Source organism: Typopeltis vanoorti, chromosome 6 (assembly GCF_054136105.1).
Source record: "Typopeltis vanoorti isolate ZY-2024b chromosome 6, IOZ_Tvanoo_1.0, whole genome shotgun sequence".
In the NCBI taxonomy this organism is placed as follows: Eukaryota; Metazoa; Arthropoda; class Arachnida; order Uropygi; family Thelyphonidae; genus Typopeltis; species Typopeltis vanoorti.
The window spans coordinates 96,462,356-96,488,958 of NC_143554.1; the positions used below are offsets into that span (position 1 = coordinate 96,462,356).

Here is a 26,603-nt window from a genome sequence, read left to right on the forward strand (position 1 = left end):
ATCAAGAAGGTGGCAAAATATTCTGGAGGCTGTTGAAGAAGCTCAGAAATGGAGGAAAGAATGCTGTAAAAGGAGTTAGGGATGATAAAGGTGACATGAAAATGGGAGAAAAAGATATCCTTAAAGTATGGAGTAATTACCTCGAAAAATTGTTAAATGAAACAAGCAGTGATAGCACAGTGGTAATAAACATTCAACAGGAATATATATCCATACTTGAAGTAGAAAAAGCCATCAAAGGCTTGAAATGTGGAAAGACAGCAGGAGTAGATGATATTCAACCAGAAATGCTTAAGTATGGTGGTATAAAAGTCTTACAGTGGCTGCACTGCATAGTTCAGAAAGCCTGGACAGAGTGACGAATTCCCAATGATTGGAGTAGAGCTCTAATAGTACCCATATATAAAAACGGAAATAAAACTGAATGTGAGAATTACAGAGATATTTCCCTACTGAGTGTTCCTGGCTAGATCTATGCAAGTTTACTTGAGAAACGGTTGAGAAAAATTGTGGAAGAAAAGCTTGGCGAAGAACGAGCTGGATTCAGGCCACATAGAGGCTGTCAGGATCAGATCTTCACTTTACAACAAATAGTTGAGAAAGCATGAGAATATAAGCAAGATCTGTATTAAAATTTTGTCGATCTGGAAAAGGCATATGACAAGGTGCCAAGAGAGAGAAGCTATTCAATACGCTACAGTTATATGGTGTCAATGGGGCATTATATCAAGCAATACTTGATATAACTTGATATCCCAAAACACTAATGCCATGACCTTTCCTGCTGATGGAACTGACTTCCGTCCACTGTTTAGACTGCTGTTTGGATTTTGGTGTGTAATGGTGAATCCTGGGGTGATCTTGGGAGGGGGGGGGAGACCACACTCCTACCAGGTGCATCCCTCGGGTGGCAGATTGGGGAAACCCAAATGGGTTGATCTGAATAAAGAATAAAGAGCCGTGGACCAAAGGATGTAGTAGAGGTATGGCAAGTTGACTACAATATTATGCCAGTAACTTCCATGAGCTGGAGAAAGGCTACAACCCGAGATAGTGCTACTGCCTAACAGGATGGCCGACACGCCTACTCGAAGACCACATTGAGTAGGTGAGAAATCAGCAATGTGGTCAGCCAACGACGTGAAACATGCAACCACGCTCAACATAAGATCATTATATCGACCTGGAAAATTGTAATTAGTCTAGGAAAATTTAAAAAGATTGAAATGGAGTATTTTAGGTTTATCAGAGGCACATTGGTGCGGAGATGGATTCATGCATTTACTAGAAGGAAGACTATACTTCTCAGGAAGAAAAGATTACATACACAGATAAGGAGTTGCATTATTAATTGAGAAGAAACTTAAACACTCAGTAATTGAAATCAAACCAGTATCTCCTAGAATAATCACAGCCAAACTACAAGCAAAAGAAAAAGGTCAAACAATTAAAATAATCCAAATATATGCACCAGACAGTAACCATTCAGAGGAAGAAACAGAAAATTTCTATGAAGAGCTACAACAGGAAATAGATAATTCTAAAAATAGAGAACTCATGATAGTGATGGGAAATTTTTATGCTAAAATAGGAGAGTACACAGCATACAAAAAAGATGTGATGGGTAAATTTGGATACAGAGAGCTTAATGACAGAGGAGAACAATTACTCCACTTCTGTAAAGCAAATGATCTAATGATTGCAAATACATTGTTCTATCAATGCCCTAATAATAAATATACATGGACATCCCCAGATGGTAATATAAAGAACTGCATAGACTATATCATCATAAACCAACAATGGAAAAGATCAATAAATAATGTACGAACATTAAGAAGTTTTGATTTCGACACTGACCACAAAATATTAACTGCCAAAGTGAAGATAAAATTCAACAGGAAAAACAATATCAGAAAAGAAGAAAACATCAACCTATCAAAACTAAAAGATATCTCAAGCAGATGTCGATTTTTAGAACAGATGTGCTTGAAATTAAAACCCTCCATCTTCCAGAACAGCAGAAAATACTGGGAAGAAGGAAAAGAAACAGTGTTATCAATTGCAAAAGACACTCTAGGTACCAAACCCAAAATAAAGAAACAGTGGATAACCCAAGAAATCATAGCTACAATAGAAGAGAAAAGAGAGGCCAAGATACTTGTAAACCAACAAAAGAACGAAGAGAATAGAAAAAATAAAGAGCACTAAAAAATAAAGTTCATGACCTATGCAAAAAGGCCAAAGAAAAATGGTTAGAAGAAAAAGCTAAGAAATGCCAAGAAGTATACCAACAAAAAAACCTAAAAGTCTTCCATGACACTATAAGAGAAATTACAAAGAAATTCTCAGCAAAAGCAGTAACAATGATAAACAACAAGATGACTGAAATCAGGAATATTGAAGATATAAGAAAAATCTGGTCAAACCATTTTAAGATTATCTTTCACCAAGGAAACAAAACTACAACACCAACAAATAGAAGAAAATAATGACTACCCAAAAATTTTACAAGAAGAAGTTAGATACAGAATAAAACAGATGAAAAACAATAAAGCACCAGGCATTGATACTATCCCTACTGAACTGTGGAGGCAGCACATCAATAGAATATTTAACAACGCTATTCAATAAAATACTACAAGCAGGAGAGATCCCAGATGACTGGAGAATTGGAAAGATTATCCCAATATACAAGAAAGGAGACAAAAGAGACTGCAGAAATTACAGACCAATCAATTTACTTTCTCACACCTATAAAATATTCGTAAGAATTATACAAAATAGATTTTATTTATTTATTCGTATGGAGTTTCCTCCTTTTTCTCCCCATCCCTATTGGGGCGAGTTGAGCCCCCCTCATGGGGGGGTTATGTATTTATGGCTGTAGATTCGTGTGTGTTCACGGGGCCAGTTTGCCTGCTTGCGGGATGAAAAACGCCAGATAAACTGGCAGAAAAAACCCTACTACCAGCACGCAAGACCGGCTAACTTGGCTATGGCTGAGGAAGATCCTCAAATTCCTCATGTCTTCGACGGGAATCGAACCTGGGACACTTCTTCCCCAGTCATATGGTTGCGAAGCACACAGCCACTAGGCTAACAGCACAGACACAAAATAGATTAAAAAAACATCTATGAAGAACTGATAGGCATAGAACAAGCTGGTTTCCGAGGAAACTATTCAACAATAGACCAGATTTTCACACTGCACCAACTAGCAGAGCTCAGCTGGGAAGCCTATAAAGAACTATATTGTTATTTTGTGGACTTTAAAAGAGCTTTCGATAGTATCAATAGAGATATCATTCTTAAAGTTCTACTAGAAAAAGCAATAGATAAATATATTTAATACAGTTTCTGATAAAATATTACTCTAAGACAAATGCAATAATTAAAAAGGACACACTCACAACAGAACCCATAGAGATCCAAAAAGGAGTAATGCAAGGATACCCATCAACCTGATGCCTATTCAACATATATCTAGATGAAGTTGTGAAGAAGGCAATAGACAATGAGCCTGGAATCAATGTCAATGGTTTAAACATAAATAATATCAAATATGCAGATGATCTCGTCCTTAGTGCAAGAACCCCTAATGAACTACAAAGGTTGATAAATAAGCTAAACGAAACCTATAAAACATATGACTGACAATAAATATGCAAAAGACAAAAGTGATGAAAATAGGGAGGAACAGAACTACCATCTCAGCCACCCTAAATGGAGTACAAATAGAACAAGTAGACAACTTCATATATCTTGGTTCAAAACTAGCAGAAACAATAGATGAACTCAAAACAATCAAACACATAGCGATAGGATGGAACACCATGGGAAAATTACAAAAAATCTGGAAAACAAACAAGATATCTAAGCAAGCCAAAATCAAATTATATGAATCAATAATTATACTAACAGTCACCTATGGATCAGAAGCGTGGATAGTTAAGCAAAGAGAGGAGAAAAAACTGCTGGCATTTCAAATGAAATGCTTAAGAAAAATAAATAGAACAAGTTGTATAGAAAAGAAAACAAACAGCACAGTCAGACAAAAATTATTGTATAAAAAGATAATAATAGAAAAAATTAAAAAAACAACAACTGAGATGGTTTGGCCACACTGTACGCATGGACACAGACAGACTTCCTAACATCCTAATCAACACTTTTCCAAATGAAAAAAGAAGACCCGGATGACTAAGAATTACCTGGCTGAAATAAATAAAGAGCATCTCGGGATGCAAAACATATAAGGAACTTTTTCAAACAAACTGGAAGATCCTGCTCAAGAGAAGACTCAACCCATCTTAGATGGAAGAGAAGAAGAATGGTAATCCAAGTCTCATCCGTAGTAATAAATCGGTGCACAAAATCAGTTTTATTCTTGTTAAAATGCCCCAAGCACTGTTCAGAGATTTTCATGCAGGTGTGTGTTTTTGATCTACTGTGAGCAAGTGCAGCACCCATCTTGCTCAAAGCTTTTTCATTTGCAATTCTTCATGCAAAATATATCCTACACATTCTTTGTAAATGCCTATAGTCGCAGCAATTTCACGTTCTTTGACTCGCCGCTCATCCAATACCATACCGTGCACTTGATCAATGATTTCTGGTGTTGTTACACTTTTTTGGACATCCTTCACATGGATCATCTTCAAGGCTGGTACGACCATGTTTAAACTCAACAGCCCATTTCTTAATTGTCGAAAACAAAGGAGAAGAGTGTCATAAACTTTTATGAACTTTGAATGAATTTCTTTTGCCATTAAACCTTCTTTTACAAAGAATTTTATAACCATATGATACTCAGTTTTATCCATTTCAAGGGATACAGACAACACTGCTTCAGACAACTGTATAAAACAAACTACCTGATAGAATGACTTGCAATTTCACATGGATGCTTATGACAGATGTACCAACTTAGAAAAAAAAAATCTTGCTGATAGCGTTGCCATCTATGGTCAAGACCAAGAAATTTTCAGCCCACCCTCATATTTGTCAGTTTTTCAGATGTGCCTTAGATATATAGGATGATAACAGATTTAGTGTATCATCTTCATCAATTTTTTTTTTTTTTTTGATTTGGTGGGTATTGCAGCCATTGGCAACGAAAGTGTAAATGTGTCGAAGTTCAGTGGTGAGGGTATCATTATCAAAGCTAATCAATTTTTTCCCCATTTGTACAGAGTTTTTAATAATATCATACTGTTAGTGAATGTATCTATCTGTGTGTGTATGGGTTTTATGTAAACTGAGAATGCCAAGGATCCATCAGGTGGTGTGTAATCACTGTGCCTAAGGAAAGGGAGACTGCTATATATTTTTTGTCTTTTGGATCCTGGGATGCTAGTTATTAAGATATGGTAGGAAGGTGCTAAGAGCTTTGAAGTCACATCAGGAATATATTATCAACACAGCATAGCCATAGTGTAGGTCTGTGTGGGGTAGTGGTTAAGGCTTTTTCTTCAAAGGTCTCCATAAGTAGTTTGCCAAAGGGAGGGGAAGTGGAGACTCCCATGGCTGTCCCACTATTTGTTTCTAGAATTTTCTTTTCCAAATCACGTAGCCTGAGTTTATGGTGAACTTAAACAAGTCTGAGATATGAGGAGAAACTGTTACTTGGATGAGTTCTAAAGTGTCCTGAAGAGGAGTTAAATAGAGAGATATCAAAACTGATCATTATGTCGGTGTGAGGTTTTCTATACTGTTCTTAAAGTGGGTAAAGTTTTTAATTTGTGCAGAAGTGTTGCCAGTGTATTGGGTGAGCACTTGGGCCAACTATTCAGCTAGTTTGTATGTGGAAAATCAACCATCCACAGTGCATATGAATGGCACATTCTGTTTGTGGATTTTTGGAAGGCCATATATCTGGGGAAAGGGGCCTGGAATTGTGTGGCTTAAGTTTATTTACAAATTTCCACAGATCAGAAGGCAATTAAGTAACCAGTGGAAAACTATGATGTATGTGTTGGCAGGATCACAGTCTAAAGGATACTAAGTGGAGCAATCCTTAAGCAGAGAGATAAGTCTGTATGTATAATCGTGCTGGTTAAGAACTACTATGGCATTTCCCCTTATTCACCAGCTGTGTTACTTTTTCTTATTCATACTAGATATCCTCACCACTTCAATAGGCAAACTGTTCCACTTGCTCACTGCTCTGTGAGAGAAAAATTTAGCACTCAGCTCATTAACTGCACGCAAACTAGACTTCTACAGATGTCCCTTTGTCCTCTCTCCACCATCCATTATAATGAAAAATTCCATCCATGAATATCTAAAATACTTTTTCAGAAGTTACAGGCCTCTATCATGTAATCCATCCTTCTCCAGTCTATCAGAGTCTGCAGTCCACATACTCCCAACCTGTCCTCATAATATGAATTCCATAATCCCAATATTATCTTTGTATCTCTTCTTTGCACCTTTTCCACAGCTTCTTTATCTCCTCAAAATCCAGGAGACCAAATCTATACACAGTAGTCCAAGTACAGTTGTATCAAGTTCTTGTAAGGAGCCAAAATGACTTCCTTATCCTTATGCCTCAATGCTCATTTTAGCATAGCAATTATTCTTTGAGTTGTATTTGCTATGATATCTTTGAACTTCAACTTCGTATCCACTGTAACTAAAAGTTCCCTAGCCCTAGACTCATCAGTTTCTTCTTCAAGTATAATCCCCCCCCCCCCCAATATAATATGAATAATCAGAATAATCAGAGCCGCGTTCCGGGTTTAGGCAGAGGGGCCTGTTCGAGAAGTATATTACAGTCTCCATCAAAAGTCAGTGATACTGTGAATGAGCAACACAGAATGTATAAGATTAATCTTAGAAAGGAATTTTACATAGGCACATGGAATGTCTGGGGTTTACAGACTCTTGAGATTGTCTGTAAAGAGATGGATAGGTATAAAATTGACATCTTGGGAATTACAGAGACCAGATGGAATGGAGAAGGTCACTTCAAAAGACAAGGATGGTAAGCTAGTTATTTACTCAGGTGGTGACTCAAAACATCATGGGGTAGCTGTGATACTGAAGACAGCTCAGGCAAGAAGCCTTCTTGGTTATAACCCCATTAATGATAGGATACTCTCCATTAGACTTAAGGCTCAGCCTACCAATGTATCAATTGTGGTAGTTTATGCATCCCACACGGATAGGCCTGAAGAAGAGAGTGAAGAATTCTATGAAAACTTACAAACTGTTTTGGACTGCCTACCAAGGAGAGAGACATGCTGTACATCTTAGGAGACTTAAATGCAAAAGTGGGAAAGAGTATGAGAGAGAGAGTCAGGCTGGAGTGTGGCATGTTTGGTCTGGGTGAACGTAACACTCATGGTGAAAGATTGATAGAATTTGCCCGTGCTAACAGATTAGTTATTACCAATACCCGCTTCCAGAAACATCCACGACGGACCTATACTTGGACATCTAACATTGATAGGTCAAGGCACCAGGTTGATTACATCCTGCTTCTCCAGTGGTGGAAGACAAGCATCTCTGATGTGCATACTTGTCCTGGAGCAGACTGTGGTACAGACCATCAGCTGGTAAGAGCCAAAGTAAGACTAAGACTCCGAAAACCTCCAAGTCAGGCACATTCCACTAGATTGGATGTTAGAGTAATTCCTAGTGGATTCACAGAAGAAACATCAACTCAGCTGGATGATTTTTTGGAGACCAATGAGGAAATCTCACCAGAAATGCTTTGGGAAGGAGTCAAAATGATAATACAGGATACAGCGAAGACATATTTCGGCCCAATAAGAAAACCAAGAGACCCATGGATATCAGATTCAAATGGGAACTAATCAAAAGAAGGTGGTTGGAAAAACAAAGAGACACAGGGACCGAAGAATACAAGAGATTACATAGAGAAATCAGAAGAGCCATCAAGTAGGACAAGGAAAAGTTCTATACTAATAAATGTGAAGAAATAGAGTTATAGATGAGAAGGCATAATTATAAAAGGATGTTTTATTTAGTTCGTGACTTAAAGCACAAGTTTAAGCCTAAATTGAATGTCATCAAAGACAGGAACGGATCATTACTAACAGAAGAGTTGGAAATCAAAAACAGATGGAAAGAATACTGTGAGGAACTGTACAGCAGAGTGGATAAAGAAAATGTGTAGTCCTCCCACCAAGAAAATTTTGATTTGGAACCTCCTCCACTTAGGCATGAAGTTGAAAGAGCAGTTAAGCAGCTCAACAGCAATAAGGCCTCAGGTGCAGATAAAATCCCAGCAGAGTTAATTAAGGCCACAGGGGATGGAAGGATAAGAATGTTTCATAGATTGATTACAAGGATATGGGAGACAGGATCATGGCCTAGAGAATGGAAGAAGTCAGTTTTCATACCACTACACAAGAAAGGTGATATGAAGGCATACAAGAATTATAGAACTATTAGTTTGATATCTCATGCAAGCAAAATTTTATTAAAGATCATGCTAAATAGGATTGAGGCCAAAGTTGAGGCAGAGATGCCCGAGGAACAAGCAGGTATTAGGAAAGGTAGGGGCACCAGAGATCAGATCCTTTGCCTTAGATAGATCATAGAAAAATATAAAGAATTCAGACTCCCTCTGGTAATGTGTTTCTTAGACTACTCTAAAGCTTTTGACTGTGTTGAGCATGTAAAACTGTGGGAAGTAATGAAAAGAATGGGTTTTCCTCAACACACTATCAGGCTGATAGCCAACTTGTATAAGGAGCAAGAAGCCACAGTAAGAACAGGTGTTGGATTGACTGACTGGCTTCAAGTTGGAAAAGGAGTTATATAAGGATGTTTACTTTCTCCTCACTTGTTTAGTATATATGCAGAGGACATCTTGCGTGAAGCACTGGATGAGCTCAGGACAGGAATTACGATAGGAGGTAGATTGATCAGTAATCTGAGGTACGCTGATGATACAGTACTCCTTTGTAATGACATGGAAGAACTAGGACTAATTCTTGACAAAGTTAACAAGATCAGTAATAACAGAGGATTTCAACTCAATTCTAGCAAGACAAAGATCATGGTTCTCAAAGGAAAAACAAACAGAGATGCTCTTGAGAAACAAGTGTATCTTAATGGAGAAAGAATTGAGGAAGTCAGCAAGCTTGAGTACCTGAGATCCATTATTAATGTGAAGAATTGCTGTTCAGAAGATGTCAGAAAAAGGTTAGGAATGGCTAAAACAACAGTCAAAGACCTGTCTAAAATCTGGAAGGATGGATCTATCGCCATGGGAACAAAGTTGAGGATTTTAGATGCAGTTGGTTTTCCAACAGCAACTTATGGATGAGAGACTTGGAACCTAAAGAAGTCAGATAAGAAACGGATATCTGCTTTTGAGATGTGGTGTTACAGAAGGCTGTTGAGGATATCATATACTGAAAGGCATACAAATGAATGGGTGTTAGAAAAGATTAAAAGAACTTTAAGGCTCCTTAAGGATATTGACAGAAGAAAGTTAAAATATTTTGGACACATAGAAAGGATGGAAGGAGGACTTCTCAGAACAGTAATAGATGGTAAAGTTCCTGGAAAAAGAGGTAGGGGTAGACCATCAATGAGAGGGATGGATGGCATGTGTGGAGTGACTGATCTTCAGAGAGTTGAGGCTGCCAGAAAAGCAAACAACAGGACTACATGGCAAGGCCTGGTGTAGAACATCACCGAGCATCGGAGTGACCATACAGCATCTGTAGATGCCCAGTGAACATAGAGAGAGGAAATATCATCAAGTTAAAGTGTATAATTGAATAACAATGGTCCAAGGACTGATCCTTTGGGTACACCACTGGTCACCTTAAATCTAGAAGATTCAAGGTGACCAGATCAAAGAGGCTAACCAGTACAGCTGAACATTCCTTAAGTGCGTACAATCTGTATATATTGCCAAATTCTTATCCACATTACGGAACATCTCAAGAACCTACCTCTGCACCTTTATTTCTTTATCCAATGTAATGGTAACACTAGCCACCATGTTGCACACACCAGGTTCAGAGATCTTGGTGAAGTGAGCACTCATTATTTGAAAAATTGCATCTACTTCTGACACAAAGATAGAATTTGCATTCAGTAAACTTTTTTTCACATTCATTCTTTCTAAGTCTTCTGGATTGCTTTTAGCCTGCACAGCCGATTTCTTTCATGCTTTCTCACCTTTTTTTCCATATACTACTCATAACATTTTGCAAAGATCAGAATTATTTAATAACATAATTTATATCATTACAGTGTGAATTTTAAACAAATTTCTGCAGAGCAAACCAATTGTATACAAACAAACAAACAGACCTCACTGATATAATGAGGGAAGATGGAAGGCAAAAGAACAGAGCCCAAGGTACTCCTGCATAAGTAATGGAAATCTAAAGAAAGTTGTTGAAAGTTTATTTTTCACTTGGTTGTTATATAATAAATTTAGTTTAATCTTTTATCCAAGTGTGAGCAAACAAAGTTTGCGCCTGAAAGTATCTTCAGGACTGGGGTAAGGTGATTATGTTGGAGGTTTAATGGATTTTTTACAACACTCAAAAAGAATTAAAATAGAATTTAATACTTCCTATATTTCGTCCTAGTCACTAGGAAATCTACGGGGATTACAAAAACAATTAATGTAACATGCACACAAAAACTTACAATACTAAGCCCAACCACGTGGGTGACACTAAAGTCCTAACAAGGTGGAGCGCCCTCTAAGAGCAGTAGTAGGTGGCCTGGAATGTAAGGTGGGACCTCTGGTGATGAGTGTTTCCCAAATCTTAGGAAGCTTAACGCAACCGTATTTATTGAGATTTGGTTGGTTTCTGAGAGCTGCTGCTGCTTCTAAGAAAAGTCTCTCTTTCTTGAATTTTCTGTGGTGGAGCATGGTGGTTTTCTTCCATGATACTCTGTGGGTGGTGTTCAACACATGGTCAGCCAAGCCTGAATTGCCGTAGTTGTGTTTAACGATGTACGACTTGTGTTCCTCCAGGCGGATGGATGCTGATAAGCTTGTTCCTGTAAGCTTGCGTACTTTGGACAGACAGGCAGATCAGCATCCATCTGCCTGGAGGAACACAAGTCGTACATCGTTAAACACAACTACGGCCATTCAGGCTTGGCTGACCATGTGTTGGACACCACCCACAGAGTATCATGGAAGAAAACCACCATGCTCCACTACAGAAAATTCAAGAAAGAGAGACTTTTCTTAGAAGCAGCAGCAGCTCTCAGAAACCAACCAAATCTCAATAAATACGGTTGCATTAAGCTTCCTAAGATTTGGGAAACACTCATCACCAGAGGTCCTTACATTCCAGGCCACCTACTACCGCCCTTAGAGGGCGCTCCACCTAGATAGGACTTTAGTGTCACCCAAGTGGTTGGGCTTAGTATTGTAAGTTTTTGTGTGCATGTTACATTAATTGTTTTTGTAATCCCCGTAGAAGTCCTAGTGACTAGGACGAAATATAGGAAGTATTAAATTCTATTTTAATTCTTTTTGAGTGTTGTAAAAAATCCATTAAACCTCCTTTCTCTATAGGAAGTATTAAATTCTATTTTAATTCTTTTTGAGTGTTGTAAAAAATCCATTAAACCTCCAACATAATGTCCTCACAGCACTTAAGCCTCTACACAAGGTGGGGTAAGGTGGTGCAACACCAGGCAGACTCCTTGCAAAGGTGGAGCAAGCTACTAACACTCCTATCTCAGTATCTCCCATAATGCAAAACACATCTCCTTGCGGATAGCTATCTACCATTATATGCAGCAAGCAGTTAGAGAAGAAAGTCACCACCCAATTATAAATGGTTCAAGAAAGAGCATAAGATGGTAGTTTTCTGAGAAGATTCTCTATGCCAAACCACATTGAATACCTTGAAATGTCAACAGTACATGCATGTGTTTATCTGAATATTTCAATGACTTATGTCTAGAATTGAGATATCAGCAAGATGATCTCCTACGAAGTGAGAGAGTTGCATGCATACTGGGTCAGTGATTAACTAGGGAGCTCCATGTTCAGTGTTTGGAGGCCTTCTTGTTGATTGCCTTCTCCATTGTTTTAAAGAGTATATAGCCTATTCCTTAAAAGACAGCTAAAAATTTGGCAACAAACTTTCTTTCAAGAAATAAGCTACATACTGGCCAACTTCCTACGTGCACAATACATGATTTTTCTCACTCATATTTACAAGTGAGAAAACACAAGGCAGGTTTCAATTCTCTAAACTATTTTTAGTATTTTCTCAGAAGTGATGTGTCACAGTCTTGAACATATGGACACATCAAGAGTTGCATGCAAAGGATGTGAATTAGAATTTATGAATTAGAGCAGAATTAGAATTTTGTAAATATACTATGTTTGCAAAATTCTAATTCTGTTGTTAAAGAATAATTACTATACTATGAATTACTTACTATTTTTGTTGCCTAATGTCATGATACGGTCCAGTTCATCTGCTGTATTAACGACAAAAGCTGAGAGATCTTTCACATATACACCAACATCAGGTCTTTCTTTTACCTAGAACCAGATATTTGAAATAGCATGCATTGTTTAAACCATCACATATATATATATATATATATATATATATAAATATATATATATATATGTAAACTTTGCCAGTTCATGAATATTTGATTAAAGTTTATAAGGCAGAACACCAGAATAAGTTGATAACATTAATTTGCTTCGTAACACAACATTTCATCCTTATTGCCAGGATTTCTTCAGGTGTAAATATACAAATTAGTAGACAAAACAGTAAGGACTAATAAAGGTGGCAACTGCTATGCAGTTATACAGAAGAGAATAATGTTATTTTTAAAATTATTTGTAATTGTTCCGAACATTCTGCATGCATTCACATGAATGTGGTTGACTAATGAATACATCCTAGCCTTCATTAGTCAAACACATAAAACATGTTTCACTAATGAAGGCTAGAATATATTCAGACAAGTTAGTTAATATTTAAATATTTAGGATCTAATGCTAATTTCCAAAGATTCTCATTTTTTTTTTTTTTCTGTTGTATCACAGCAATGGTGTAATATTTCTGATTTATCCTAAATCTTGATTTCTCATTTGCAAAGCATCTTGTGGGTTAGCTGAAGAGTATGGTATTCAATATTTTGAATGTTTTCTTTAATGCGTTATTCAATTGATTTTTTGTCTCTCCATTGTAAGATGACTGACAATAGCACCATAGCAGATAAACACCTGGATAGTGAAGTGGACTATGAAAATCCTGATGGATTTTAACTCACACTAAACACTATTTCTCTTTTATATTCTATGATCTCCCTCAACTTACCTTCCTAGTGAACTGCTTTAGCAGGTTGCAATTCTATTATCATTAGCAAAACCCCTTTCCTAGTCCTGTTCTCTCTCTCTATGTATCCCCTGAAAATATGATATCCCTTACATTCCATGCTTGTGACAATATCTTCATCAGTTAACCAATTATTTCTAGTATTAGTCTACATGCATCACCCTGGGACCACAGACACCCCCCTTGAATCTTTTAACACATTTGCTGCCAACTACGAGTATACTTGTAGTTGGTATATGAGCCTTACAAGCCAACTATGAATATACTCGTATGTCGATTACCGACCTCCTATGCCAAGCACAAGTTAATCCATAGTATAAACACACACACACACACTGGAAATTCCATATGATATTGTCTCCTTAACCTGCCTTTTTCAGTTGTTAATGCTCTGCTTATTTTTTCCTGATCACTTCACTTCTCCTTTTTTTTTTTTTTTAAACTGTTTTCTGTTATACTTACTTACTTAGCAGACACTTCTCCAAACACTCTAGCTTATGTTTGAAAGACTCCATATGACAATGCTATTTCACTCATTAAAACCCACCTCATTATCCTTCACTTCTTTCTTCCAATTTGCTCTTCTGTCTTTCATACTTCATTCACCTTCACTTATTTCTTTAATCTTCTCACTTTTTTCCCTACAACATGCATTTTTGTATCTTTTTTCAATCACTATTTCCCTTTTGACATTCTGCTACTCACTCACATTTTCGCTGACACACAACAATTTCCCTTACCACTCACAAATCACTTGCTTTTGATAGTGAATATGGTGTACATACATACACACACACACATCTCATAAAGTCACTCATATTAAATACCCAGAACAATGACATCTTGCTCACTTTGTTTTGATGTCATTAGCTGCACTACAATAATATATAAAAATATAAGTGTATAATATTATATAATAATATGACTGTGGATCTGTGGTCTATGTTTGACAAAAAAAAAAATCTGCATCTAACTGGTTTTGGTGTTAGGTGTCAAGAGAGAGAGAGAGAGAGAGAGCTTTGTTCACCAAAAATGCTGAAGAGCAAATTCAGGGCAATTAAGGTGGAAGCAGGTGAATTTGTGTGAAGGCACACATGAGGCGAGTGATTATGAGAATGACCAAGTGTGGAATCTACTCTCTCAAGCAAAAATATTGAATAGGGTAGTCAATTGAGGAAGTAAAGGTGGTGGGGGCCTAAAGGGATGCTGCAGTTTCAATATACTAATGCCAGAAGTATCAGGAACAAGAAAGAGTTTTTAGCATTGGTTAGTGCAACCTCGACAAAACTTATAGGCATTAGTGACACTTGGTTAACAACAGATGATGTAGATACAGGGATAGAATGTAAAAGATTTAGTATTTTCAGGCAAGATATAGAAGGTAGGATGGGAGAGGATTACTGCTGATGATATCAGATGAATTGCAGCTAAAAAGAATAGGAGATAAGCAGGAGGTGGTTGTTCATTTGAAGCAGTTTGGTGTGAGACCAAGGCCAGTAAGACAAAATATACAGTTGGTTGTTGCTATAGGTCAGGGGATTCCACAGATGATCTGGAAGACATGCACTGGAAAATTAGCACAATGACTACAAGTCGAGTGATTATTATGAGGGACCTCAACTATGGAGATATAGACTAGAAGGAAGAACCATCACATGGCAGGAAGAAAATGGAATTTATAGACCTACTGAGAGATAATTACTTGAGGCAGCATGTGATGGTGGGAGACTAGGAGTGTGAGAGCACTGGACTTGGTAACAGGATCAGAGGTGTTACCCATGACCAAGATGGCAACATTATCTCCGAATGGCAAAAGCGACCATGAGGTCTTGACTTAGGAGAGCATAAAAGACTTAGGAGAGCCTAAAAGAAAGGACGTAAAACATGAGGAATATTCCGTCAAAGGAGAATGGATGTCACGGTGTAAGTAATGCATTTTGGGCTGAAAAGATTACCAGGCATACCACATCAGTGGATCTGTACTCCAGGAAATTGACAAAGCCAGAGACTTGGGAGTGCTAATAGATATGGAGTTAAAGTTTGGGGGGGGGGGGGCACATAGCAAAAGTGGCTAAAGCAGCATTATCGGATCGCTTGGTTACTGTTCCTCTTTACTGAACTCCATCTTGTCTATTTCATGCAAATCCAGGTGCCAGGTTTTCTTGGTGATAAGGAAGAAGTGGAGAGGATCCAGAGGCAAGTGACCAAAATGGTATGGAATGAACCTTACAAGAACAGGTTGAAGATCTGTGGGTTACAGAAACTGGTTGCTAAGGGAAAAAGAGGTGATGTGATTGTGACATACAAATTATTGAGCGGTTTTTACAAGATTAATTCAGAGGAAATTTTTCAAAACAGGTATGTTGGTGGGAGAACTGGGGCCATCCATGGAAACTGAGTAAGAGTGTAGTTAACAAGGGTGTTAGAACTAGGTTTTTTGCTTGTAGAGTGGTGAATGATGAATAGGTTGCCAGAGTCTGTTGTGGATGAGTTCAAACCAAAGTATGATAGATACTGTGCAAATGTTGGTTAGTTCTTGACATGATATTTAGGGCCTTTAGGAGTTTTTGATGGACTGCATCCAACGAGTCCTTAGACTCATCCCTTGATGAGTCTAAGGACTCCTTGGAGTTGCCCATAATAATAATAATAATCTTCTTGACTTGCAGGCAATATTAAGTAGAGTGATGTGAGCAAATATCAGAATAGGGAACTAAAAAATATTTGTGCCTGTGGTCCCACAGAAAGTTCTACTAAAGAAAAGTGGAGGAATTTTTTGATACATTAGAGAATGCATATGACACAATGAAAAAGGAAAAGTTGGTCCATATTGGAGATCTAAGCAGCATCATAGGAAATATTTTCAAAGAATTTGAAGAAAAGAGCAAAGTCAATAATAAAGGTAGGTTCCTGCTGGATTACTGTTCAAGACATAGACTAGTTATTACTAACACTATACTGCAACATAAAAATATGCACAAAGTCACATGGAGAGAAGATATAAGAAATAAGAAAAATATCAAGAACTATGTTATGATAGTGATGTCATCACAGGTTGAGTACACAGAGTATTTGAAATAGGAAGTGACCACCATTTAGTTGTCAGCAGGATAAAACTGAATATCATATTGAAAAGAAAAGCATATAAATTTCAAAAAGAAAAGCTGAACAGCTTTCAGAGGTGAATTGTAGACTCAAATACACACACACACACACACTGTTGAAGAAAAAATGAAAGTTTCAAAACAAGCACCAAACCCTGGCGATTTGCTAGCAAACCCTGAAGAAAACACTGATTGGACTTTATAATGGACCCAAGAAATTAAAGAAGTAGTTAAGAAGAAGAAAGTATTGCAAGTTCCTAATAAGTAGTTCAGCTTGGGCTCTTACAGAATACAGTTAAAAATGTAAGAATGCAAAGCATTGTGTAAAAACTAGCTAAATGAAAGTCATAAGAAGACTTTGGCCAGAATATAGAAAATAAATATCAGGAAGGTGGCAAAATATTCAGGAGGCTAATGAAAAAGCTTAGGAATAGAGGAAAGAGTACTTCAAAAGGAATTAGATGATAAAAGTGACATGAAAACTGAAGATAAAAATATTCCAGATGTTTGGAGTAATTACTTAGAAAAGTTTAATCTAACAGATAAGCTTAGGTGTTGACGGTTATTCATGACTTATTTTCCACGGCATTAACAACACCACACAATTTTAGCAAAGAGATGTTTTATTAACTGCTTATATTTCTCTGATTTTCAGCTCAGCATCATCAAATCTTTTGTCCATTGCAATTGTATTGTTTCACTCACTCACTGTCACGTGTGCAAGTGTGTTGTGCTCTGATGATGCTGAGTTGAAAATCAGAGAAATATAAGCAGTTAATAAAACATCTCTTTGCTAAAATTGTGTGGTGTTGTTAATGCCATGGAAAATAAGTCATGGAGTACTTGTTGTTGTTGTCTTGTCCTTTGAAGAGTCTTAGATGTTTCCGTGTGCTCTTTGTACTGCTTTGGCTATGTCTGTGATTTTGTTTGTATAGAGCTGTTGTTCAGGATTAGGATCTATTTCTTGCAAGGCTGCTGTAATTGCTGGACAGGTAAAGATGTGAGTGGGTGTCAGTTCAGTATTGGGGCAGTTGTTGCAGTTTCTATATGTTCTCGTATCATCTGTATTGATCTTCATTCCTCTATAATGTCCTGTTCGTAGTCTTGCTATCGTGGTGGAGGTCCTTCTGTCAGTATTGATCTCGGGAATTTGATGTTGTATCACTGATTTCAATGGAATTAGTTTAGCTTTTGCTAGTGCATTGGCATCAGCAAGAGTTATCATATGAGTTTCTTGGTTGAGTTCTCTGGCCTCTTTTGCTAATTTAGCAAAAGAGGCCAGAGAACTCAAAGTACATGGAGTACTTAGAAAGGTTGTTAAATGAAACCAGCAGCAAGAGCATGATGATAGAAAACACTCAACAGAAATGCAATCAGGATATATATCAATACTTGAAGTAGCAAAAAGTATCAAAAACCTGAAATGTGGAAAGGCAGTTGGGAATAGATGATATTTAACTAGAAATGCTCAAATATTATTATTATTATTATTACTACGGGCTACTCCAGGAGTCCTTAGACTCATCGAGGGAAGCCCTAAACATCATGTTCACACAGCTGTTCAACATTCTCACAGTATCTATCATACCTTGCCTTGAACTCGCTCACTGTCTTAGCACCCACAATAGACTCTGGCAGCTTATTCCACTCATTTACCATTCTAAAAGTAAAGAACCCAGCTCTAACACCCTTGCTAACCACGCTCTTGCCCAGCTTCCATGGGTGTCCCCTAGTTCTCCCACCACCAGTCCTGATCTCAAAAATATCATCTGAATTAATCCTATAGAATCCTTTTAGCAATTTGAATGTCTCAATCATATCTCCCCTTTTCCGCCTATCAACTAGTTTCTGCAACCCACAAATCTTCAACCTGTTCTCATATGGTTCATTCCATAGACCTGCTATCATCTTAGTCACTCGCCTCTGGATCCTCTCAACCTCCTCCCCATCAAGAAGGAACCGAGGTGACCAAATCTGGGCACAGTAGTCGAGATGAGGTCTTATCAGGGCTCGGTACAGAGGTACAATAACTTGTTTTTCTCTGCTCGTCAAGGTATTTTTCAACAACCAAGTGAGGTTGATGAGCTGATTTAGCTACTTTCGCAATGTGCCCCCTAAACTTCATCTCCCTATCCACCAACACTCCCAAGTCCCTGGCCTCATCAATCTCTTGGAGTACAGTTCCACCAATGTGGTATACTGTTGCTAATCTTTTCACTCCGAAATGCATAACCTTACATATGGAGGTATAAAAGTTTTACAACAGCTACATTGCATTATTCAGAGGGCCTGTTCACAGAGTTGAATTCCAGATGATTGGAGTAGAGCTGTATACATCTATAAAAAGGAAAATTTCCTGGCAAAACTGGTGCAAGAATACTTGAAAAGAGGCTAATTGTGGAATGGATGAAAAAAAACAAGCTGGATTCAGGCCAAATAGATGTTGTCAGGATCTTATTTTCACTTTAAGATAAAGAGTTAAGAAACCATGGGAATATACTAAGAATATGTATTTCAGTTCTGTAGATCTGGAAAAGGCTTGTGACAAGGTACTAAGAGAAAAGCTGTTGAAAATGCTACAGTTATCTGGTATAAATTGGACATTATATCAAACAATACTTAGTCAAACATGTGAGTGATCAGTTAGTAGTTAGAATTGAAGGAGTTCCAGGAAGATGGTGTGATGCTAAATCAGATATGAGACAAGGGGGATACATTATCCCCAGTGTTATTCATGATCTACATGGATCACATAATGAAGGCAAGTGGTATTAAACCTGATATCAAAATTGGAAATGCTCATCTCAAAAATACAAAGAACAAGTAAAATATTTCAGCTATTTAGGGCACAATTTTTAGTGGAGATGACAAATTTAATATGGAAATAGACAACGAATTAGCAAAGCTGGTATGGTAGGAAATCGATTGAAAAAATATATGTGGAATAAGAGATTAGTCAAAACATTAAACTAATTGAATACAAGACAGTGTTTACATCAATTTCAATTTATGTTTCTGAGAGTTGGATTAGAAATAAAACACTTGATCAAAGACTAGATAACACAGATATGAGAGCTCTGAGAAAGATTAGGGTGAGTGAACAGATGGCATCAGTGGCAGTATCAGATTAAAAAATGAGAAGATTAGGAAAGGAATTGACATTGTTAGCATTCGATGATAATGTTAGCATTCAAAGTTAACAGAAATAACTTCAGGTGATATAGTGACTTAAACAGACTAGGAGGGGAAAGGTTAGCAAAACAGCTGTTCTTTTCCAGAATGGCAAGAAAAACCCAAAAGAAGACCAAGATCTAGGTATATTGATACAGTAAAAAGCCTTAGAAGACAGAAATATAAGATCTGATAATAGTTGAGTCTTGAGAGATAACAGATTACTTTTTTTGATGAAATTTGTCAATAGGAATTTAGTAATGATGTAACCTTTTGATGTGGTTCTATCATGATATCCTGTGAGGGTACATATCAGGAATTTGATAAATGTGATGATGCTTTTTTGTATTCTTTCTCTCTCTTCTGTATACAGTCTGAATGACTCAGGTGAACAACTTTCGTTATTTTGTTCAGATTTAATGCTTCATTATACAGACATCCTTACACATACTTAATTAGTCCAATTCTCTTTTCATCATAAGCACCACCATTATTAAGCTACATAACTTTGTTGCTCTTACACACACACACACACACACACACACACACACACACACACACACACACACACACACACACACACACACACACACACAAGATTCTCACCATTTCTCCCATCATAATCTATTTTTCCTAACTCTCTGCAGTAAATAATATTGTAATACTTAGTAATTCATCACTACTAGTTTAAATATTTTCTTTGTCATACAGTATTTAACCACATAATTCTTTCTTTCTTTTTTTTTTTTTTTTTTTTTTTTGGATATATGCTCAGTATGCTTAAAAAAATGGTTAAAATTTTTGAAGGTTAGAAAGAAGATACAAAAGTTTTTTATGGTTTCTAGAAACCAGGCCAAGCAACAAACATCAAAAAACACACTTATTAGGTTTTCTTCTTCTTCTTCTTCCAATGCACCAGCATTTCTTTTCTAAAATCAAATTCCCAGGGAAAAACCTATGAATGCCTTATTATACTTTTCAGCAATAAAGTTAATGTCACACATGCCATGTATGCTTCAGTCTTAGCCACAAATTCTGTGGGTAAGAATGAAGCATAATATCTACCCTTAATAATAATAATAAATATTGCTTACTAATCTTACATCAAAACATCTCAGCAGCAAACCAATCCCACTTTAAAAAAGATCAAAAGATCCAAAGCACACCATATAATCAACAAATTACTGTATCTTACTTACCACATTCCTGACAAAAGTAAATTTGAACATGTTATTACAGACAGAAGACAGACTACAAATATTTACTCAATTATAATGCTTGTTTAAGACTGCTACTGACTTTTAAATTTTCATCAAACTTACTTCAAGTCTAAGGTTTTGGTCCTTTCCAAGGAGATCTCTAACTTCTTCATTATATATTTCAAGATATGATGCTCGTACTAAAAACCTAGAAAAAGTTGTTTATTATGTACTTTTGCTCAAGTGAAAGAACAGAAGTCAAATTTTATATTTGGTTATCTTTTCATTTCTGTAGAACTGTTTATTAACTCAGATTAACAATTGAAATTTAGTACTTATATTTGTACCATAAATGAAAAATCATAAAAATAAGAAAAAAAAATCATATAACTTTATTAAATGTCATAAATTTCTGTTCATAAATTAGTCTATTTCAAAATGCCAGCTTGGCTGGCTGAGTGGTTAGCATATCCGCTCTCCAGGCAAAAGGCTGCGGGTTCAAATCCCGCCGTGGGCATGGATGTTTGTGATTATCTGTGGAAATGCTAGTGGTGGTCAGCGGTAGATGGTGTTGTGTGGTTGCTTAGTTGGTGGATTGAGTGGTGGAAACAGAGATGTAGAGTAGACGTGCCCTCCCTCAATGAGTCTTTGGACTACCTGGAGGTGTCAAATAATAATAATAATAAAAATAGAAAAGAAAAGACATATCAACATACTCAAGTAGAGAATAAATTAATTTTCTACAAAAAAAGTATAACTTATTGATTTTATATGCTGAGAGAATATAAAACTTTTTTTTTATGTAAATCCTATCCATAGAAACCATTAAACCTATATCAAAATTGGAAATGCAGATGATGTTATACTTCTAAATAAATCCAGTACATGTCTGCAGATTCGTTAGTATTGTGGGTAGAATAAGCAGGGGGGGGGGGACAGGGGGCATCCTTGGAAGCTGAGAATGAATGCCAATAAGGAGGGGGGGGTGATGAGTCTCCGACTTCTTAGTGATCGCTCTCTCTCTCTCTCTCTTAGTAATAATAATAATATTGCTATGACAGTAATGAAGGGATTTTGAAAGCCTTTTTTTGAGATATTTATAAACTCTTTCATACAGAACAAAAAACATTTTAAAAGTCATCAATTGCTATATTATGACAATGATAACAACAATTGTTGGGGAAAAGAAAATATGGCAGACTGAGTTTTTAATGACTGTTCATTATAGTGAGAAACCATTAAACCTATATCAAAATTGGAAATGCTCATCTCAGCTCTTTACTTTATGCAGATGATGTTATACTTCTAAATAAATCCAGTACATGTCTGCAGATTCGTTAGTATTGTGGGTAGAATAAGCAGGGGGGGGGAAGGACAGGGGGCATCCTTGGAAGCTGAGAATGAATGCCAATAAGGAGGGGGGGGGATGAGTCTCCGACTTCTTAGTGATCGCTCTCTCTCTCTCTCTCTCTCTCTTAGTAATAATAATAATATTGCTATGACAGTAATGAAGGGATTTTGAAAGCCTTTTTTTGAGATATTTATAAACTCTTTCATACAGAACAAAAAACATTTTAAAAGTCATCAATTGCTATATTATGACAATGATAACAACAATTGTTGGGGAAAAGAAAATATGGCAGACTGAGTTTTTAATGACTGTTCATTTGTTCATAGTCTTGCATATAGAAAGAAAAATAAAGTTCTGAAACTCAAAGGAGATAAAAGAATGAGAGAGAGTGAAGATGATTGGTTTAAATTATGACTTTTAGAGAAAACCAGCAACTAAAATTTTAAGTGCTTTTGTGATTCTTTGAAAGGGAATGCTGTAGTGTTTGAATTAATGATTTCCGATCCAGAAGTTTTATTTCCAACTCTCTGGAAATAAATCTTCTTTAATAAATTTGTTGGCAGTCATCCATGATCAAACAACTAGACAGTGAATGAGATGATGTTTTAAATGAAAAAAAAAAAGTGTAAATTATGAGGGGAAAAAAAAAATTGAATGCATTCAGAACGAGGCCGAAAATTCAATCGTAATAAGGAAACTAATGGAAGAAAATCTAGAAGATGAGAAAGCAGGAGTACTGTACAAGAAATATTAATGTTAAGATTCATTGTGGAGAAAGCTCTACATAAAAAATATGAATATTCATGCCTGCTCTGTTGACTTTCAGAGAAGCATTCAACAGCACAGATAAGAAAGCAGCAGATATCTATTACAGTGAGAAACAGCAGAAAACAGAAAGATGGTTTCAGAAATGAGAGGCATGAGACAAAGAGACTCAATATCCCCAAGCACCTTCATCATGATTCTGGAAAGAACAATTAATGTTACAATGAAGAATGCAAAGGGAATTTCAGTTCAAGATACAAGAATCAATAATTTAATATTTATAGATAACAGTTATTATTGAAGAAGAAAAAACCACAAAGAACAGTGCTGAACGAAGGGAAGAGAGATAGGTCGATAATGAACAGTGAAAAAACTAAAACAATGATATGAATAAAGTCAAGTGAATAAAAGTCAATGAACATGAGCTAGAAGGAGGTTAGGAGTTTTAGTTATCTAGAGAGGGACATGATGCATGATTCACTGTACAAGGAAGATAAAATCTTGGATAACAAAAGCCAAAGTAAGCCTAGAGGCAATAGATAACATATGGAAAAGTAAAGCTATGAGCCTTTGACACAAAACTGGGATGTTGAAAATGTTCATATTTATGAGCACTCTAAGAATGTGAGACATAGGAAATGGTAAAATATTCTGTGAGATAAATATTAGCATTTAAAAAATAATGTGCTACAGAAAATTTCTATGAACTGGATGAATGCAAAGGATAATGAATAAAGAACTCCATAGAAAAGTAAATAGCAAGAGAATCTAATTCAGAAAATAATTAGAAGGAAACTTACCTTTTTTGGACATATTTGAAGGATGGATTATAGCAGAAAGATCAAACCTTGATGTTCGGTAGAATGGATGCCATAAACAGAAGAGGGTCGTCAAGACAAAAGTGGATAGATGATGTAAAGGAGTGATTCAGAAAGAGTTTGCAAAAAGTTGCATCAACTGGCAATGGAGAGATAAAAATGGCAAAAAATGCATCAAGAAACCAATGAGCATTGGCTTCATACAAAGCAGTAGCACTTTTGTAAAAATTCAACAAGTGTTTCAAAAGTTATATTATATTGCAATTTCTAATGTTTGACAAGGAAATTTGAAAATTGCCTCTTTCCATACTAAAATTCAAGCACTGTATGCCTCCTGTAATTTTTTGACAAAAATGTCAGAAATTTGGTAATAACTTGAACACTAAAAAGTCTTTGGGTCCTGATGGCATTTCTCCAACTGTTCTCAAACATTGTGCTTCAGAGCTAACACCTGTCCTATAAAACTGGATAAGTCTGTTGATCAATCACCATTACTTCAGCCCTCCAAAAGTCATCAATAGACAACTTCTCCACTACACAGAGGCCCACCAATTAATCAGTGACCACCAATATAGATTCCATCATTCAAGATACGCAGCTGACCTCTTAGCTTACATCACCCAACACTGGACATGTGCCACGGAAAGGTTTGGAGAAACTTTTGCTGTTGCTCTTGACATTTGCAAAGCTTTTTTTACCATGTCTGGCATTAAAGCCTGTTAAACAAACTGCTATCCTTTGGTGGTCTACCTGTCACGCTATGTAATTTGGTAAACAACTTTTTCTCTCTCTCTCTGGTCATTTGCTGCATGTCAAGAAGGATGGCTCCCTCTCCAATGCAAGAGTACTTCAGGTCTCTGTCCTATCACTTTCTCTTTCTCCTGCATACAAATGACCCACTCTCAATCCCCCACTAAAGAAAGAGCTTGCATCCCCCCCCCCTTACCTTCAGTAATACTGAGATATCCCAACACAATCAGATTTCTCTTCCTGGACTGACCTGCACTTCAGATCTTTCCTAGCATAACCACATTTCAACATTTCAACTGTGGCTTCTGCAATTGCCAAAAAACTTCGTGTACTTTTTCACACAAGACATTACTTCACATCTTCACAGCTGCTAACTCTATACAAAGCCCAAATCTACAGAGTTATGGAATACTGCTCCCATATTTGGGATGGTGCACCAAACCCTCTCTAAGATTGCTCGATTCTATCCAAAAGAGGGCAATCTGGCTAATTAATGATCCCCCTTATCACATACCTCTTCAATTTCTCTCTTGCCCTCTCTCTCACAGATGTTAAGTTTCTGCCTTGTGCTTCTTCTTCTACAGATACTTTCATGGACAGTGGTCTGCTGAATTGGCCATTATTATTCCTCCACTCTCCTCCAAAATCATTAAAACAAGAGCCACTGTTAACCAACACCTTTTTTTACAGTCCCATCTTGAAACTCACCGATTCAACTCAACTGCCTCCTCTTTCATTCCATCTGCTTCTGTCCTTTGGAACAGTCTCCCCATTCTACCTTCCCCAAAGATTAAAATCCTCAGTTGTTTAAGCAAAATGTGAACAGATTCCTCCTTTCTTCTATTCCTCTTACCAACCCACCCACCCACAAACAGAGCACTAATGTGCTATAGGTCTTGGGACCTTTTATTTGTGGATCAGATATTAAAAAAAAAACATCCTACTCATCTGACAAACAATGCAGTTCACAGACATTCTAAGCATCAAGATCATCTACAAGCAGTGCCTTAAATATTGATCTACATACTCTCCTTCAATAAGGCAAGGACAATCTAGCCACCTTCAATGTCACCAAAATGCAGTCTTGCCTTTTCTCACAAAAGAGATCTCAGCTCATCTGCCCTTGCTCTCAGTAATACACAAATCACCAATTAAGAGTAGATCTCTCTCTCTCTCTCTCTCTGCTTGGATTTATTTACTCCAGTCTCTCACATAAACATAAGACATCAATAAGCTCCTCTTGTCTTGTCAGATGTCATATTCTTCCAGGAGGTTGACTACAATGACCTTCCACCATGTACAGTTTTGTGCTTCTCTTTTGCATTCTTCATAGGACAAAAAGATCCAGTCCTTAATATTTCCCATCCAATCTGTTCTTTGTCTTCCTCTTCTTCTTTTTCCTTGTATCATTCCTTCTAGAAGTATTTTTTTGTAGGGATTCATGCCTTAGTATGTGACCAAGGTAGGTGGTTTTCCTTTTCTTAATGGTTTTCAACAGATTCCTATCTTCTCCAATCATCTCTAATATTTCTAAATTGGTTTTTTTGGCAGTCCATGGGACTCTAAGAATTCTTCTGAGGATCCACATCTCAAAGGCTTTTAGTTTATTTTCAAAATATTTTGATATTGTCCAGGTTTCTGCTCCATATAGCAGTGCTGACTATACGTAGCATTTGGACAGCCTAATTCTTGTTTTTGTGTGAATTTCCCTTGAGGTCAGAATGTTTTTCATGCTAATGAAGGTTGATCTTGCAATTTCTATTCTTCTTAATATTTCCTTATCACACTTTCCATTCTCTGTAATTAGTTGACCCAAATATATATAACTCTGTACTTGTCCTCTGATCTTAATATTTATATCGGGTATTTTCCCTTTTTCTCTTGTTACCAGCATGGTTTTGGTTTTCTTGAAGTTGAAATTAAGTCCATATTGTTCACTTAGCTTCAGCATCTCTTCTAGTAGGTTTTGAAGATCTTTTTTTATTTTCAACTAACAGTACTGTATAATCTGCATATCTTAAGTTGTTATATTCCTTCCTCCTATGCTGACTCCTTTAAATTCTTCTAATTGCTGGAAGATATTTTCAGTATAGAGGTAAAGCAATATAGGA

General features: G+C 36.7%; 1 protein-coding gene across 3 annotated transcripts in view; it reads right to left on the reverse strand.

Annotated features, from left to right (window-relative positions):
- The window catches only part of Klp64D (kinesin-like protein 64D), a 261,208-nt gene that overhangs the window by 191,553 nt on the left and 43,052 nt on the right, over positions 1–26,603 (reverse strand). For all 3 annotated transcript variants that reach the window (XM_090394321.1, XM_090394320.1, XM_090394322.1), the window contains exons 5-6: positions 20,932–21,016; positions 12,415–12,520 (exon numbers count right to left, since the gene is read on the reverse strand). In XM_090394321.1, the coding sequence (XP_090250447.1) occupies positions 12,415–12,520; positions 20,932–21,016 (191 nt within the window). The remainder of the gene's footprint in view (positions 1–12,414; positions 12,521–20,931; positions 21,017–26,603) is intronic.